General features: G+C 38.4%; 3 protein-coding genes across 5 annotated transcripts; 1 reads left to right on the plus strand and 2 right to left on the minus strand.

The window, feature by feature from the left end:
* Positions 1–607: 607 nt before the first annotated feature.
* LOC113783463 (protein EXORDIUM-like 5) lies at positions 608–2315 on the minus strand. The gene has a single exon (XM_027329602.1). The coding sequence runs from the start codon at positions 2138–2140 to the stop codon at positions 1043–1045; it is 1098 nt and encodes a 365-aa protein (XP_027185403.1). The 5' UTR covers positions 2141–2315; the 3' UTR covers positions 608–1042.
* A 2884-nt stretch (positions 2316–5199) lies between these two features.
* On the plus strand, positions 5200–12410 carry LOC113783230 (alpha-1,3-mannosyl-glycoprotein 2-beta-N-acetylglucosaminyltransferase). 3 transcript variants are annotated; one of them, XM_027329306.1, is made up of 19 exons: positions 5200–5687; positions 5859–5913; positions 6546–6633; positions 7100–7162; positions 7764–7798; positions 7893–7969; positions 8440–8485; positions 8592–8654; positions 8968–9034; positions 9103–9171; positions 9247–9316; positions 9398–9459; positions 9727–9817; positions 9962–10055; positions 10519–10581; positions 10690–10728; positions 10847–11017; positions 11512–11630; positions 11974–12410. In XM_027329306.1, the coding sequence occupies exons 2-18, from the start codon at positions 5887–5889 to the stop codon at positions 11626–11628; spliced, it is 1242 nt and encodes a 413-aa protein (XP_027185107.1). In that variant the 5' UTR covers positions 5200–5687; positions 5859–5886; the 3' UTR covers positions 11629–11630; positions 11974–12410. The 3 variants fall into 3 exon arrangements, with proteins under 3 accessions (XP_027185107.1, XP_027185105.1, XP_027185106.1); XM_027329304.1 differs by having other exon boundaries at positions 5859–5909; XM_027329305.1 differs by lacking the exons at positions 5200–5687; positions 5859–5913 and adding an exon at positions 6244–6333.
* Positions 12411–12610: 200 nt separating this feature from the next.
* LOC113782589 (tetraketide alpha-pyrone reductase 1-like) lies at positions 12611–14673 on the minus strand. Its single transcript, XM_027328471.1, is given in 7 exon segments — positions 12611–13013; positions 13016–13047; positions 13137–13329; positions 13435–13600; positions 13737–13925; positions 14205–14377; positions 14547–14673. Coding segments are annotated over 7 exon segments (993 nt in total). The 3' UTR covers positions 12611–12900.
* Positions 14674–14878: the final 205 nt, after the last annotated feature.

Here is a 14878-nt window from a genome sequence, read left to right on the forward strand (position 1 = left end):
AACCCAAAAACCCCTCCCCAATAACCATTGGTGACTTCATATTTATATTTATATTTATAATACTTAGAAAACCAAAAAACAGTTTTAAAATAGAGTATTATTTGAAATATTATTCAAATAAATTATTATTTGAAATGGATTTATTCAGATAAAATCAGTGTATTTGAATTACACATTATTTTTACCATATGTACACACTACTGACTTACTTGTATCATTAACATATTTCTCAATCACCTTTTTATTTCATATATATTACATCAAAAAAGTGTAACATTATTATTTTTTTATAGAATTATTTCAAATAATTTACTATCCAAACACACTAATATTATTTAAAATATTATTTGAAATAATTATTATAATATTTTTTTATAATATCATATATATGAGATAAAAAGATAATTAAAAATACAAAAAAATAAATTAAAAAATATGTTTATGCTAGCGAAATATATTATTATTTAAGATAATTTACTATCCAAAGTCCTTAATCTGATCCACAGTTTCGGGTGGCGAGAAAGCCAATAAAATTCTCCGGCATGCCTTGCTACTCTCCTCACAGTTACTACTGCTACTGCTTGGTGCGGTGGAGCATCACAGAAAATATCATGAAATCGTACTCTACTAGTACCATATATTTTGCCTCTTTATACATACATACATCTGCCTGTGATTAATAACAGAAAAAGGATCCCCAGAAAGAAACCCAGCAGCTAAACCACCAAAAAAAAAAAAAAATCAATAATCCCATCTTCATCTTAGTAACCCACCGTCATTTCACAATTCATGATAGTCGCCAGTGTTGAATGATAATGGAACTCCCCGGCAGGCAGGAAGGCGGCGGGCAAATCAAGAAAGAATGAATGTAGACTACCAGACTGACTGACTGACTTAAAAAGAATAGTACTCCATACTGTAGCAAAGTGCTCATGACTGCTACTGAAGTTGTAGTAGTAATGTCTACTACAACTCTACATAGTAGTGAGTACAATTGCAGAGGAGAGGAGAAGACGGGACTCGCGTCGCCTCTCCGGGACTCCTAGTCCAACGCATTCGGACCGGCACAGGCCTTCAAAACAGGACTCCAGATCCACTGCACCAAAAACTTCCTGCCCCTCCTCCCCTTCACGTTGTACGTCCTTCCCTCTCTGTCCCTCATCACCTGCCCGATGTACCCACCCCCGCCCCCCGTCCCGTACAGCCCCTCGCACAGGTCCCCGATCTCCGTCGGCGCAGTGGGGTCCTCCCCCGCGTACCACGCGTTCACCAGCGGGTTCGATGCCAGCTCCGCCAGCTCGTGCCCGATCACGCTTATCATCCCGTCCACCCCCACGTCCGCATTCGGAGGGGCCAGCGCTCCCGGCCCGCCTCCCCCCATGTACCCGGGCACGGCGAACGGGTACGCGCACACCTCCGGGCACTGCTTCCCGGAGTTGCCCACCCAGGCGTACGGCAGCGTGTAGCCCACCACGGACGAGAAGGTGAAGTAGTGGAAGCCGCATACGGCCCGGCAGAAGTCCTGGACGGTGACGTCCCCGGAGGTGAGGATGAGGTAGATGCCGTTCTTGTGGTCGACGGGGAAGGGCTTCGATCGGACCGCTGCGGCGATGACCTGCTGCATGGAGAGGCGGGTGAGGTGGGTGCCTTGGGAGCAGCGGGTGTCGGAGTACTCGCCTGCGACGAGGACGGAGCTGGAGATGTTGGCGCCGGTCTGGTCGGTGTAGAGGGAGACGGTGCTCCACCACTGGGAGACGGAGGGGGAGGGAGCGGCGCGGCGATCGGAGGTGGAGATGGAGAGGAGGAAGTCCTTGATGAGGAGCTGGTGGGAGGCGGCCCAGCGGCCGTACCAGATGAGGTAGATGTTGATCGGGGAGGAGAGGACGGGGCCCATGTGGTAGCGAAGGTCGACCAAGTCGGAGGAGCCCTCAAATTTCTTGGAGGCGGAGAGGGACTTGGGGGGAAGCTTTGGGTTGAAGTAGGAGTCCGATTGTGTTTGGAGAGTCTGCTGCTTAGCCGAGGAATTGGAGGCGGCAGCAGCATTGTTGAAGGGGACGATGAGGAGGAGGAGGAGGAGAAGAAGCAGCGGCAATAGTGTCTGTGCTCCTCCTCCTCCTCTTACTGCTGTTTTAATCAACATTTTTGCGTGTAAATTTTTTTTATAAAATAAAGTCACTTTCCTCCTCCGGGAGGGGAATAAAAGTATAGCGCCAGAAATGGAAATGGTTGAGGCGGGGGAAGGGGACTGGGAAGAGGAGGGAACAGCGGTAGGGAAGCAAGGGGGGAGTTTGCGTTTGCCGCGAGTGAGGAGAGGGTTTCTCTGATCTGTGAATTTATAGGAAAGGGAGAAGGAAGTCCCTACTCCGATTTCTGAAACTCTCCAAGAAGTTCTTTTTTTAAAAAAAAAAAAAAAAGTGTGGGTGTGTGTGTGGGGATCTCTCTGCGCTGTGGTTTGGGAGGGAAATGGGCTGGTGACAGCTATTATCAGGGATTTGGATTTCAATTCATTTTATGTGGGCACGGGCACAGCAGTCGAGTACCGACCAGTGTCAATTGCGCTTTTTGAGTTATTTTAACAAATTTAAACTCGACTCACAAATTATATGAATGGTTGGATATTGAGCTTTTGGACTTTAAGCTCACATTAAAAGGATTAAACTTAATTCACATTGCTATATTATAAGAGTTTGGAGCTCAAATTGAGATTGATCCAAAGTCATAATTAAATACATAATTATAGATAGAATTAAATGCAAAAAAGCCTCACGAATTTATTGCATTAGTTGCATTAGTTGCATCCTAAATTATTTAATAGGCACTTTACATCCTTAGTCAATTAGAAAACAGTAAGAAAATTAACTCTATCCAAATAATTGATGAAATGACCCATTTATCATCCACTAAAAGCTTGTAAAGTGACAAAAATAATTTTTTGGTAGGGAAAATTGTCACCTTAAATAGATTATTTTTCACTTCATAATAAAATTCTGACTGAAAACATATAACAATAAAATATATTATTACTTTGAATTACAACTCAAACAAAAGAAGCAGGAAAAAAAAGAAGAAAGGGAATAAATTCAATTCAAGAATCTTAGTAACCCTTTTTTTTTTTTACATATTTGAAGTTAGCCTAGGGAAAAAAAAATTTGTTATCGAGCAAATTTAAATAATTTTGGAGTTTAATTTGGAGTCCAATACTAATATGTGATTTTTAATTTTGGTTCGGTATTGCAACTTTATTGTAGTTATTGTGCTAAATTCATATGAAAAATTTTGGATGCTACTCTAATTTTATTCTTGTAAAGATTTCAAGTGAAAATTTGCTGATTATATGAAGTTATGGCATTATGATGCACTAAAGAAAATTATGAGATTCTAAAATTGCAACAATAGCCGTTTAATATTTCCATGCCTTGCCCTCATTTTGACTTCACTAGTCTTAATTCTCATTCAAAACAAAGCAGTATTTTTTTGTGTTAATAAATAGACTTTTTGATATAAAGTGAAAATTAGTCTATTTAAAGTAGTAATCTTTCCCACCAAAATAACATTTTTGTTACTTAAGTTTTTAATGGAGAATAAATTGGTCATTTCATCAATTGCTTTGATGAAATTAATTTTTGAATTATTTTTTAGTCGACCAAATGTGTAAAGTGCCTATTAGTATGCTATAGGGTGTAAAGTGTAACGCGTGTAATAGTTCGTTAGAGTTTTATACATTTAAACCTTATATATAAGATATATTTTATAATTATGAATTAATACAAATTTATATAAATTATTAATATTTTATATCCTAATATGTATAATTATAAATTATAGATATTATTATATATTTTTTGTATATATAATTATACTCATATATGGGTTAGAGTTTAATTGTGCTCGAGTCTAGAATAACCCAAACCCAACTTACATTTAATTTGGTCCTAATATTTAGTTCCACACTCCCTCCATCCCCATCAAAGCATAGGTTTGGTGAGCTTTTTTCGGGCTGGACTGACAGAACTCGGACTGGCTCGACGTCCTTGACAGTCCTATTAGGAACGCAGCAGCACTAGTGTACCACATGTATCAAAAATGTGTCCTTTCGTTTCCTTTTCCTGCCTCTCTGTCTGTCTCCTTACTTTTAATTGGACCGCAATGTACATGTAGTATTAGCTCGCAGGACCGGACGGGAATGACCATGGACACGGACATGGTGGCAAAATGAGCGGAATTTTAATTGGACTGCAATGTATCAGACGGGATACTGTCCATTATATTTATCTATTTTTTTTATTTAATGTAAAATTATATAGTTTCATGTATTAATATTATTGATGTGACACATAATATTGAATATATATTTAGGGGATGTTTGATAAATGGATTTTAAATTCAGTAATATCCGTAAATAATAATGATTGTTTATGTTTAATTGTACCCATAATCTTCTACTTTGGAATTTCACGCCGCATGATTCATATGAAATTAGACAAGCATTTGAGGATGAGATTCTTGAGTTTGTCAGAGTTACAGTTACGTGCATTTGAAATCCATTTACCAAATACCACATAAATATGTATTCAATGTTGTGTGTCACATAAGCAATATTAATAAATGGAATTACGTAGTTTTACATTGAACAGGAAAAATGAACAGAGGATCCTATCCTCTAATATACTGTATGGTTTTGTTCGTACAAGCAGTAATGTATTTCCAAATAACGACTTATGTTAAACCAAGTTAATCTCTTGTTATTGAGGTAGTAATTATACTGCCAAAGAAAAGTACTATAGTAATTATGTCAATTTTTTCTAATGGGTGCTATGTGATTCCTAGATAAATCCTAGCTATTCCAAATTTTTTTTATCTAATTTTTTTGTACATAGAAAAATAGCTGCACGTAGATGCATTCAAAACGTTAAATTTTTTCTCATTTATTTTTAAAATATTAATTGTGCGTTCCTTATAAAATTAAAATTAAATTAGTGGTCTTGATCTAAGTTTTTGATAATTTTTTCACCTTATTTACACGCACTAATTTACTTGTATCAACGACGCATTTTCCAATCACCTTTTTATATTACATATATTAATAAAAATAAATTATTTCAAATAATCTCCAATCCAAACGCACTTGTCCTGCGACTTGTGAGTTATGACTCCATTAAGGAAAACGCCATCGGATACGTTGCTGCAAAAGTGGAGTGGGGATAAATAAAGTGTTGATCAGTCTCTTGTTGACTCCCCACACCCACAGAACACGCTAGCTAGCAGTAGGCCGGAGAGTTGACTAGGACGGGGCAGCGGTGGCGACCAGAAACGCAGAATAGGAGGAGGACGTCCCCAAAAAAGATCAAAAGTCAAGCCGAGAAGCCACCGGAAAACTCCACTAAGAGTAAATTACAAAAAGAAATTAAAAAAAAAAGAGATTATCCATATATAGTTTTTTTGTCAGTCATGTAATGGTAGTATCATTAAGTAAGTGGGGTGGTTTATTAAGAAGGTCAGGTGGCAAAAGCCGCAAAGACTTGGCTGCTTTTGCTTCCAGCTGCTGCCGCCTTGCTCGGTAGACCCGGCGCCCCAAACCTACCTAATCGGGGCTTCTTTCGATTTTAGGCGTAGAAATGGGGAAGTGGTGGCGGTGCGATATCCGCTATCTTCTCCTGCTTGCTGTGATCCCTTTCATCTACGTCCAGGTCCCTCTCTCTATCTCTCTCTGCCGACATTGCTTCCATTTCTGTTATCGATAAACCCTAATTTTTCTCTTTTCATTACTCCTCCTATTTCCTTAATGACGATTTCAGCTTTTTATTGAACATGCTCACCGTGGTTATGTGATTGGAATCTATCCCTTTTTTGGGTCTCAGATGCGGCTCTTTGGCACCCAGACTGACTATGCTGATCGTCTTGCTGCTGCTGTATGTATGCCCTTTCTCTTAATTCACTTCCATATTCTTCCATACCTCTTGAACATATCCTGTTTCTTTAGGGATTTTCCATTTCATTTTAACTATTTGGCTATTAAATCATGCCCGTACGTGTAAGCTCATGCATCCCATATTTCCGTTTTTACTATGGCAAATGGGGTCTATACTACTTTTTACTTGGAGGTGAACTCATGGATGCTTCTAGGTATTAAAACTCTGCTAATTTCACGTGGATACAGCGTAATGCTGTCAATAAAGGCTTCAAGGTCTAAAGGATTGAAACTTGAATCTCCTTCAGGGAAGAAGAAACTAACTGAAATGTGTGGAGAAGAATCCTTTAGGAAGGGGGTGCCAAATTGCAAAATTCCACCTTATTCACATGGTGTCTTTTGCTGATTTTATCACTAAGTTTAACGTTGGAAACTAATTACTTTGGGGTCTTCTGTTTGACTTCGACAATATTTCAATGACTCAAATTGCTAAACCTCTCATTTTGCACATGGACTGTTTGTTGAGTAAATTCGCATTTTTCCCACATTACTGTCAGTTAATGCGTAATAGTTACCCTTGCTTAAAACTGGGGAGAACATATGTACCTGAGACATGGTAGCTTGTTGATTACATTAGGTAGAAGCAGAAAACCATTGCACTAGCCAGACACGATTACTGATTGATCAGATTAGCATGCAACAAGGAAGGATTGTGGCCCTTGAAGGTATGCTATAAAGACACATTCACACACACTGACATACAGGCATACATGTTCTTCAATCCTAATATTTTGTTATTTTGTTTCTAACCATTCTATGTTGTTGGAAGTTGTATGCTCCTATCGACCAACATTTGCAAAAGGAACACTATTGTAGTATAAGCAGCACTGGGAATTAGACAAATAAATATTCTGCATCATGCATGGAAAGTTCAATTTTTTGGTGCTATAATTTGTGATGAAGGAAAGAACAGGAAGCCGGGTTTCACATTATGTGTTTCCTCTTCATCCTTTTGCAGAAACCATATCCTAATAGCACTTAATTGCTTGTATATGGTTTGAAGTCTGACTTACTTCAACTGTTAAAGGGATGGGATACTGCATTATTATGATATTTGCTTCCTTCAATTATCAGAGAGATGTGGGATTTTTATTTGGCCTGCCTGACCTGAGTTTTTGCTTATCATTTCAGAAGAAAAGATGCGTCAGGACCAGGAATGCAGACAATTGAGGGCACTTGTTCAAGATCTTGAGAGTATGTTCACACTACTTATTGATGTTTCTTTGTGTCTTGGCGACGGTGCCATTATACAGTAAATTTTCTTTTGGCTAATGATAGATCAGCTAATAAAGAGCTATATGATGTTCTCGGGAGAACTGACAACACCCATTAGAGCTATGTGATCCTGACATTTTTCTTTCATCCCCGTGTTTTTTTTCTTTCATGAATCTGTAGGGGAGTGCCTTGGACTAATATGAAATATTTTTTAGGGCAGTTGAAATCCTGTATATGTCTGATCCACAAGTACATAACTAAATGGGATGACAACGTAAATTGTTCTACTTATCCAACCCCCCCCCCCCCCACCACCCACCAAAAAAAAGGTTTTCACACTTCTGCTATAGCTTTTAAATGAACCCTTGTCTCTTAGAATATCATGTCAAAAACAGTACATACATGGAGCTACTTCTGTTCTTTTGTTTCTGATTTCCTAAATTAGGTCCATATTTGGTCAAGACATTACATCATCTCATATATCATTTCAAAGCAATAAGCACCCGACCTCACACCTATTTATGTGAATAAGTTTATTGGCTTGTGCATGATGGGTGACACTGATGTTCTCTTGTTGTAGGGAAGGACCTGAAGAAGTTAATTAGCAATGTGCAGGTTCACCGTGAAATAAGAAAATTTTGTTATAGCCTACTTGATTAGAGATCATAGCTTACTGTATTCCAACTATTTTCTTCTTTGTATAAATCAGGTGCCAGTAGCAGCCGTTGTAGTAATGGCTTGCAATCGTGCTGATTACCTTGAAAGGACCATCAAATCTATCCTGAAGTATGTTTGTGTTTTTAGCTACTGTTTGGATTGATGGAATTGAAAAGGAAAGGCAAGGAAAAGGAGGGATTATGTATTTTATTTTGGATTGATTTTTTGAGGAGGGAAAGGGATGGAGAAGATAAGTTTTAAATGTTAAGTTCATTTTTGTCCTAAAGTATGTGTACTGCGAGGGAAAGGAACATTTTGATTAATAGTTTTAAAATATATACTTTCTAGACAGAAACTTTGCTATTTGATTCCTTGCCTTTCTATCTCACAGTTTTTTAAACATGTCCTCTATTTGCCTTTCACATCTATCGAATCAAAAAATAAAGTAATACTACCACCTTTACTTTTTTTTCCACCATTATCTTTTCCTCTCATTTCCTTTCAATCCTAAGGGTGCCCAAGCATTATTCTTCTGCTAAGTAAAAGAGTCGTACGGGATTTTACCTGACCATTATTGGTATGTTCTTCATGTCAACCAGATATCAAAAGTCTGTCGCATCAAAATTTCCTCTCTTCATATCACAGGTACATTGATGAGGTGGAGATTGTCTCTTCTATTTGATATGTTGTGTTTGATGATACTTGTGGAGATAGGCTGCAATTTTCATTTTTTTTTCTTTTCTATGAGCAGGATGGTTCAGATCCAAATGTTAAAAATAGGGCTTTGAGTTATGATCAGCTGACATACATGCAGGTATTTCTTGTTATTTGTTGTTTGTGGCGGCTTTGGCTATAAGTTGAATATATACAGCTCTCAAGTGAATTGATACTAGGGGCCTGTGATTTTGTAGGCATTCCCCTTAAAAGTTTAGCACCTTTTTCTGATAGTAATGCATCTGAATAGTGATCCAATAGAAACTGAGACACAGTTTATTTGTCAAGATTATGAAGGAAAGATTGTCCTTTTAATTTGCATCATTGGCCTGATCCTATTATCTTAATAAACTCTGAGAATACTCTTTCAATGAGTCTGCTTTCTAACTGTTTTGATGATTCCTGTTTTGTAGCACTTGGATTATGAACCTGTCCACCCAGATAGGCCTGGGGAGTTAATTGCCTACTACAAGATTGCACGTATGGCTGCTTTTATGTCTTCTTTAAATGACATATAAGTGTATCTCTTACTTTTGATGATGTTATAGGTCATTACAAGTGGGCATTGGATCAATTGTTTTACAAGCACAATTTCAGCCGAGTCATCATACTTGAGGGTGCTGACATCTCCTTTTGAATACTTCTACTCTCTTGTCTTGCTTTCACTAAGAGTCAATTCTTGCGAACTGCAGATGATATGGAGATTGCCCCAGATTTTTTTGCCTATTTTGAGGCTGGAGCAATGCTTCTTGACAGTGACAAGTTAGTTTCTTTTGAAGATCAAATTCTTTTCGAGTGTAATAATTTCTGTAATTTACTCGCACTTTAAACTCTTGACACTAGGTCAATTATGGCTATATCTTCGTGGAATGACAATGGGCAAAAGCAGTTTGTGCAAGATCCTTGTAAGATTCTTATCTTTTTTTTTTCTTTTTTTTTTTTGTTGACTGTTCAACAGTACATAGCTTGAATAAGAAGTTTAGCTGGATTAAACTGCATAATGCTGTTATTGGAAACCATAATTTCAAGGGCTGTTTGAGTGCTTTTATCGTTGAGTGGAGCTCCTGTTCTCTGATTAACTTGATTAATGCATTTCAGACATGAATTATCATCAACTTCTATTGTAAACAGAGCTTTCCGTTTCTGCTTGTAACCCATTATGTTATTTGCAGACGCGCTCTACCGCTCAGACTTTTTCCCGGGTCTTGGATGGATGCTTTCTATATCTACATGGGATGAATTATCTCCAAAGTGGCCAAAGGCATATCCTTCTACATATTTATGTTTAAACATGACACTTACAGAAAGGGACTTGCATTATTTCATTTTTAACTTCTCCTCCTTAGTTATATCACAATAAAAAATTAGGGTGCAATCTTTTGAGCATTTTCTTGACCAAACATTCACTTACTGGGATGATTGGTTGAGACAAAAGGAGAATCACAAAGGTCGACAATTTGTTCGACCAGAAGTGTGTAGAACATACAACTTCGGTGAGCATGTAAGTATATCTGAGAACTTTACAGATTTCTTCTGTTTAACACAGTTCAGGTTGTCTCTGGTGATAAAGAGAATGCATTGGATGGTGATGTCCTGTCAGCCATGGCTGAGTTTTTCTCTGGATATATTGTCATCTATGATCAAGTCTATCTTCTGTTTTAAGGACAGATGTGGTCATAACGAAGATACTTGGTTTTGATTCTGAATGCTGTAAATTGTCATCTTATTTGCTTCTGAAGAAGTTGCTGGAGCTACCTACCTCTATAGTGTCAGCTAATTTGATTCTTTTGTTGCCTTACTGGTAGAGTTGACACTACTAGATGTTTAGTAATCATGGCCTTCCTCTATCTCTCTCATTTGATGTTGCAACTTTCCTCTTTCAGTTCATTTTTATAAAATTTCCCACTCTTCCATTCCTTTTGGCATATGATCTTTTTTCTGAAGTCTTGTTGATTTACTTACAGGGGTCTAGTTTGGGGCAATTCTTCAAGCAATATCTTAAACCTATTAAGCTGAATGATGTACAGGTATGTATCTGTTGTCATCGCTTTGTTCTTCGTTTTCACTTTCTTTAGCGGCTGCTACCAGACTCAGTTTCTCTGATAGTATATTTATTATTCTATTGTTGGCCATAGGTTGATTGGAAGTCTATGGACTTGAGCTATCTAATGGAGGTATTAATTACAGCTTAAACTGAAATCTGTTTCATAAGGCAAAAATACAGGACAAAATTACATAGAGATATTTAGTGTCTTCCGTACTCAGTTATTGATTGTAAATCAAAATTTTCAGGACAAGTATGTCAAGCATTTTGCTGAACTGGTTAAAAATGCTAAACCTGTGTATGGAGCTGATGCTGTTCTAAAAGCATATAACATAGATGGTGATGTGCGCATTCAGTACAGAGACCAAATGGATTTTGAATTCATTGCCCGCCAATTTGGTATTTTTGAAGAATGGAAGGTAATAATATGGATTTGGTTTTCTTTTTTATTTCCATGGTGTTACCTAACTTTGAAGTTTGGATTTAAGTTTCCTTTTTAATTCCATGGTGTCCATATATCTATTTGATCGAACTTTGAAGTAGAGCTATATCAGAACTTGAATGTCTGGAGGGTATGTGGTCAAATTAGTTTAAAGACTCAGAAAATACACCTCGTACACATTTCTAAGATTGAAAACACATGCAGTTTTTTTCTTGAGTTCTCATTCATAAACTTGTATTAGTTTAATCTCTCCTATTTCTGCTGTGTTAATGGTACCCAATTTTGATTCCTGTGAGTTTACGACATCAATTCTTCTGCTTTTCCCAACAGAAGTGAAGTATCATTGAAAAACAGAAATGAATCAGCCTATCTGTTATGTTGATACATATGTTCTTTAGTTGTCTACATATTCTTCTGTATTCAACCACCTACAGTTTTGCCCCCATTATTCTGTTCTCTTTCCTTTTGTAGGATGGGATACCACGGGCTTCGTATAAAGGAGTAGTAGTTTTCCGGTATCAAACCCCAAGACGTGTATTCCTTGTCGGTCCTGATTCCCTCCAGCTGCTTGGGATTGGACGCACCTAGAGGTAACAAGCATCTGCTCTTATCCCAATTTCTTTTCAACAAAAGCAAGCTTAAAGGGCTAATACCTTAAAGGTTACTGAAGGGATCTCTATTTTTGTATGTTACTTCACACGTTCAAACACTGTTTTTAAGTGTCTTCCTGTATGTTGCATCCATCACCAGATAACTGATGGAAGCCACAAAGAAACATAGAAGCTGAATATGGACCTTCCGCTATTAGTTTATGCCTGATGGCCCACAATTGTTGAACAAAGAAAGAATAAAGATGTTTGATCTTCTTTTTTACTTTAAGATCATGTCTTGAAGTTAATTGACTGACAGATACCTCTATTCGTCTCTGAGCAGTTTTGTAGAAGAGGACACGATTTTCGGATAAAGTGGGTTTAGTGATGTGAAAAAGATTCCTATAAAAGCATGCAGAGGCATTATGGGCAGTTTATCGTCCAATTCACTGTAAGGAGTGTGTGACTGGAGCTTACAAAGTTAAGTTTTTTTTTTTCCCTAAAACTATCACACAGGATAGTCAAAAGTACCAGTTTGCTACCAACAGATGCATTTTCGAGTGGAGAGGAAGATGAATTGCGACCATCCCCCTATATGAGCCCCTTCCTCCCTCCTTAGTAGTGTAGACGGGTGGTCGTTACTCTTTTGTAGATTATAGTACTGAGTAATTAAATGGACACATACTGTTAATAGTTAAAGACAGTTCAGTACCCATAACGAATCCTAAAACATTTTTTTGCCTAAGCTGCATAAAATTTCACTTGGATTGTGATTCTATATTTCATCAATTAGTAGTTCTTTTTTTTTTCCCTCCATTTTGTTTTGGTAAAAATTACGTTGTGTTCTAACTTTTAAGCAGTGCAAAGAGGGCAAAATGTAACAGAGATTAGTTTAATAAGATGTCTGGTCCCAATTGTTGCGAGAGGAGAGGATGCGCCAGAGTTCCTGCAAAGACATTTTTAAATTCCCAAATGGCAATTTTAGGCTCCAACATTTTCTATTTTTTACCCTTTCTTGGACTAGAAAAGTTATAGCGTTTATCTCAATCTTTAGAAATTGAGAGCCTCAAACAGGACACAGTTGCAACTGGGATGGTAGACACAGGACTTTTGCACTATAACAACGCAAATAAAGACACAATAAACCTGGAAAGCCCTATGGAAAAAAGGAAAAAAAAAAAAAGGATTCTGAACCAAGAGTAGACATGGTCAAAAAATGGTCTTTTGACTTGTTGCAGTGACTGTAGTCATGGCCAAGAGTAGACGTTGATCAAGAAGAAGAAAGGTGGCCTTGTTCCACCAGGGATGCGATGCAGTCATCGAACATTTCCCGGATGGACCTGAAGTTCTTGAATCCTAAGCCCTCCAGCTTCGATGTATTCAGTCATAAGATGGTCTGTTATCAAGCTTGTGAAACCTGAAACGGGCGGAGGTACGGCATGGGAATCATTTCGATACAAAGGTAAGCTAGTAGTAACTAAGTAGAATACTAAATAGCAAGCAAACCTTTTGGGTATAGGCAGGGCAGGGTAGGAAGCGGATAGAATGGAGGCGAGCTCATCATTGTCAAGGACAGTGGAAGAACAGAGGTATCGTCCTTGAGCATTCCTGCGTTCATACACCAGGATGTGACACAGCGCAACATCGTCAATATGCACATATCCCATTCTTCCATGCCATTCGAATTTCTGCGTCTCCCCTGTATTATTATTATATAGTGTATGCTACCCATTATGCTTTAGGGATATGCTACGATTAACAGCAAATAGCACACGAGAATGAGAGAGAGCAGCTAGTACTCTACCTTTGAGCAAGCCAAGGACGTCGGCCGCTGTGGAACATAACTCCGGAGGCAAGCTAGGTCCAATCACGAATGAGGGGAGAACGGTGACCAGGTCAATCTTGTTCTCCTCGCAGAATTTCCAGGCAGCCTTCTCCGCCAGAGTTTTTGATAAAACATACCAGATCTTCTTGCATTTGCCAGAGCATGCAAAATTAAGCATTATATCACAGCATGTTTTTTTTTTTATCCAAAAATCTGTGTTTCTTAGTGCTGTTGCAAATTCACAAACTGATTTATGCAGAGTTGCTGATGAGGGTACGTACCTTAAGTCTCTCGCAGAGTATCTCAGAGCTCCAAGATGATTCGTCCAGTGGTACGTTGGGATCAAAATCCTCTCTTGCCCTCACAGTTGAGGAAGACGAGGTCAGAACAACACGCTTCAGAAATGGATTTTTCTTGCACGAACGCAGCACATTTAGCGTACCCTCAATAGCAGGTTTCAAAATTTCAGCCTATGCCATATTAGGATTAGATTAGGAGTCTTGAGAGGAGGTCGATAAGAAAGCAACGCCCACTTGAAAAGAACTTGGAACGCAATAACGAAAAAAAAAAAACCCTTCTTCCCCATTTCTTGTTACTCTCAAGTAACAGTTACACTGAAATTGCTTTGCTAGTTCATTGCAGTCCACAATGTTAGTTTAGTGCCGCCAGCACTGCTGAGGATTTTGTTATGAGAATTATTGAGTTAATAAATGCTGTCAAAGTGGCATCCACAATCAAACTTTACATGCCTTGGGATCGGATGCTGGTCGCCCTAGAACAGGGGAAGCAGTGTGAAAGACACCTTCAGAGCCCATTATTGCATCATCGAAGCTGCCTTCCTCCATTAAGTCGCCCTTCACCAGCACCAGTCTCTCTTTTGCTCCCTCCAGCCTCCAAAGATGTGCTACCTTCTTGGCATTTTCTGTTCATGTCACAAACTCACAACAGATACCAAGGCATACATGACTCGCCGCCATTCAATTACATCCTGGCATGCTCAGTTCCTGGAATGTATTCATACCATTCCCAGCCCAAAACAATGAAAAGGAAAAAAGGAATTTAAATAAAAATAAAAAGAAAGAAAGAGCTACCTGGATCTCTGACCGTCCCGGTTACTCGATAACCAGACAGCAGCAGTCGCTTGATCAGCCAAGAAGCCAGAAAGCCAGATGCACCGGTAACGCATACTTTGCCCCTGAGTTCCACGTTTTCCTCCATCGCTCGTTCTCTCTTGTTTTTTTTTTGGAGTTTCTTTCCTCTTTCATTTTTTGGCTCACCCCTTTTATAATAGTTCAAAGCTATTACATTTAAGGTAACACCACCTTCAGCGTCTTTATTAATTCATATACTTAAATAGTGTATATATTCATCCAACATTTGTGAAGCATCGGAGGTTTTACAGATGAGGCAAGTCATCGCAGGT

Source organism: Coffea eugenioides, chromosome 9, assembly GCF_003713205.1.
Source record: "Coffea eugenioides isolate CCC68of chromosome 9, Ceug_1.0, whole genome shotgun sequence".
Classification (NCBI taxonomy): domain Eukaryota; kingdom Viridiplantae; phylum Streptophyta; class Magnoliopsida; order Gentianales; family Rubiaceae; genus Coffea; species Coffea eugenioides.

What these genes read in the sequence shown, in the direction of transcription:
- LOC113783463 (XM_027329602.1), bottom strand. Translation starts at nt 2,140, where the DNA reads ATGTTGATTAAAACAGCAGTAAGAGGAGGAGGAGGAGCACAGACACTA.
- LOC113783230 (XM_027329304.1), top strand. Translation starts at nt 5,616, where the DNA reads ATGGGGAAGTGGTGGCGGTGCGATATCCGCTATCTTCTCCTGCTTGCT. An exon ending in ACCATCAAATCTATCCTGAA is followed by an intron (nt 7,970 to 8,439) that starts GTATGTTTGTGT and finishes CATGTCAACCAG; the next exon opens with ATATCAAAAGTCTGTCGCAT. An exon ending in TTCCTCTCTTCATATCACAG is followed by an intron (nt 8,486 to 8,591) that starts GTACATTGATGA and finishes TTCTATGAGCAG; the next exon opens with GATGGTTCAGATCCAAATGT.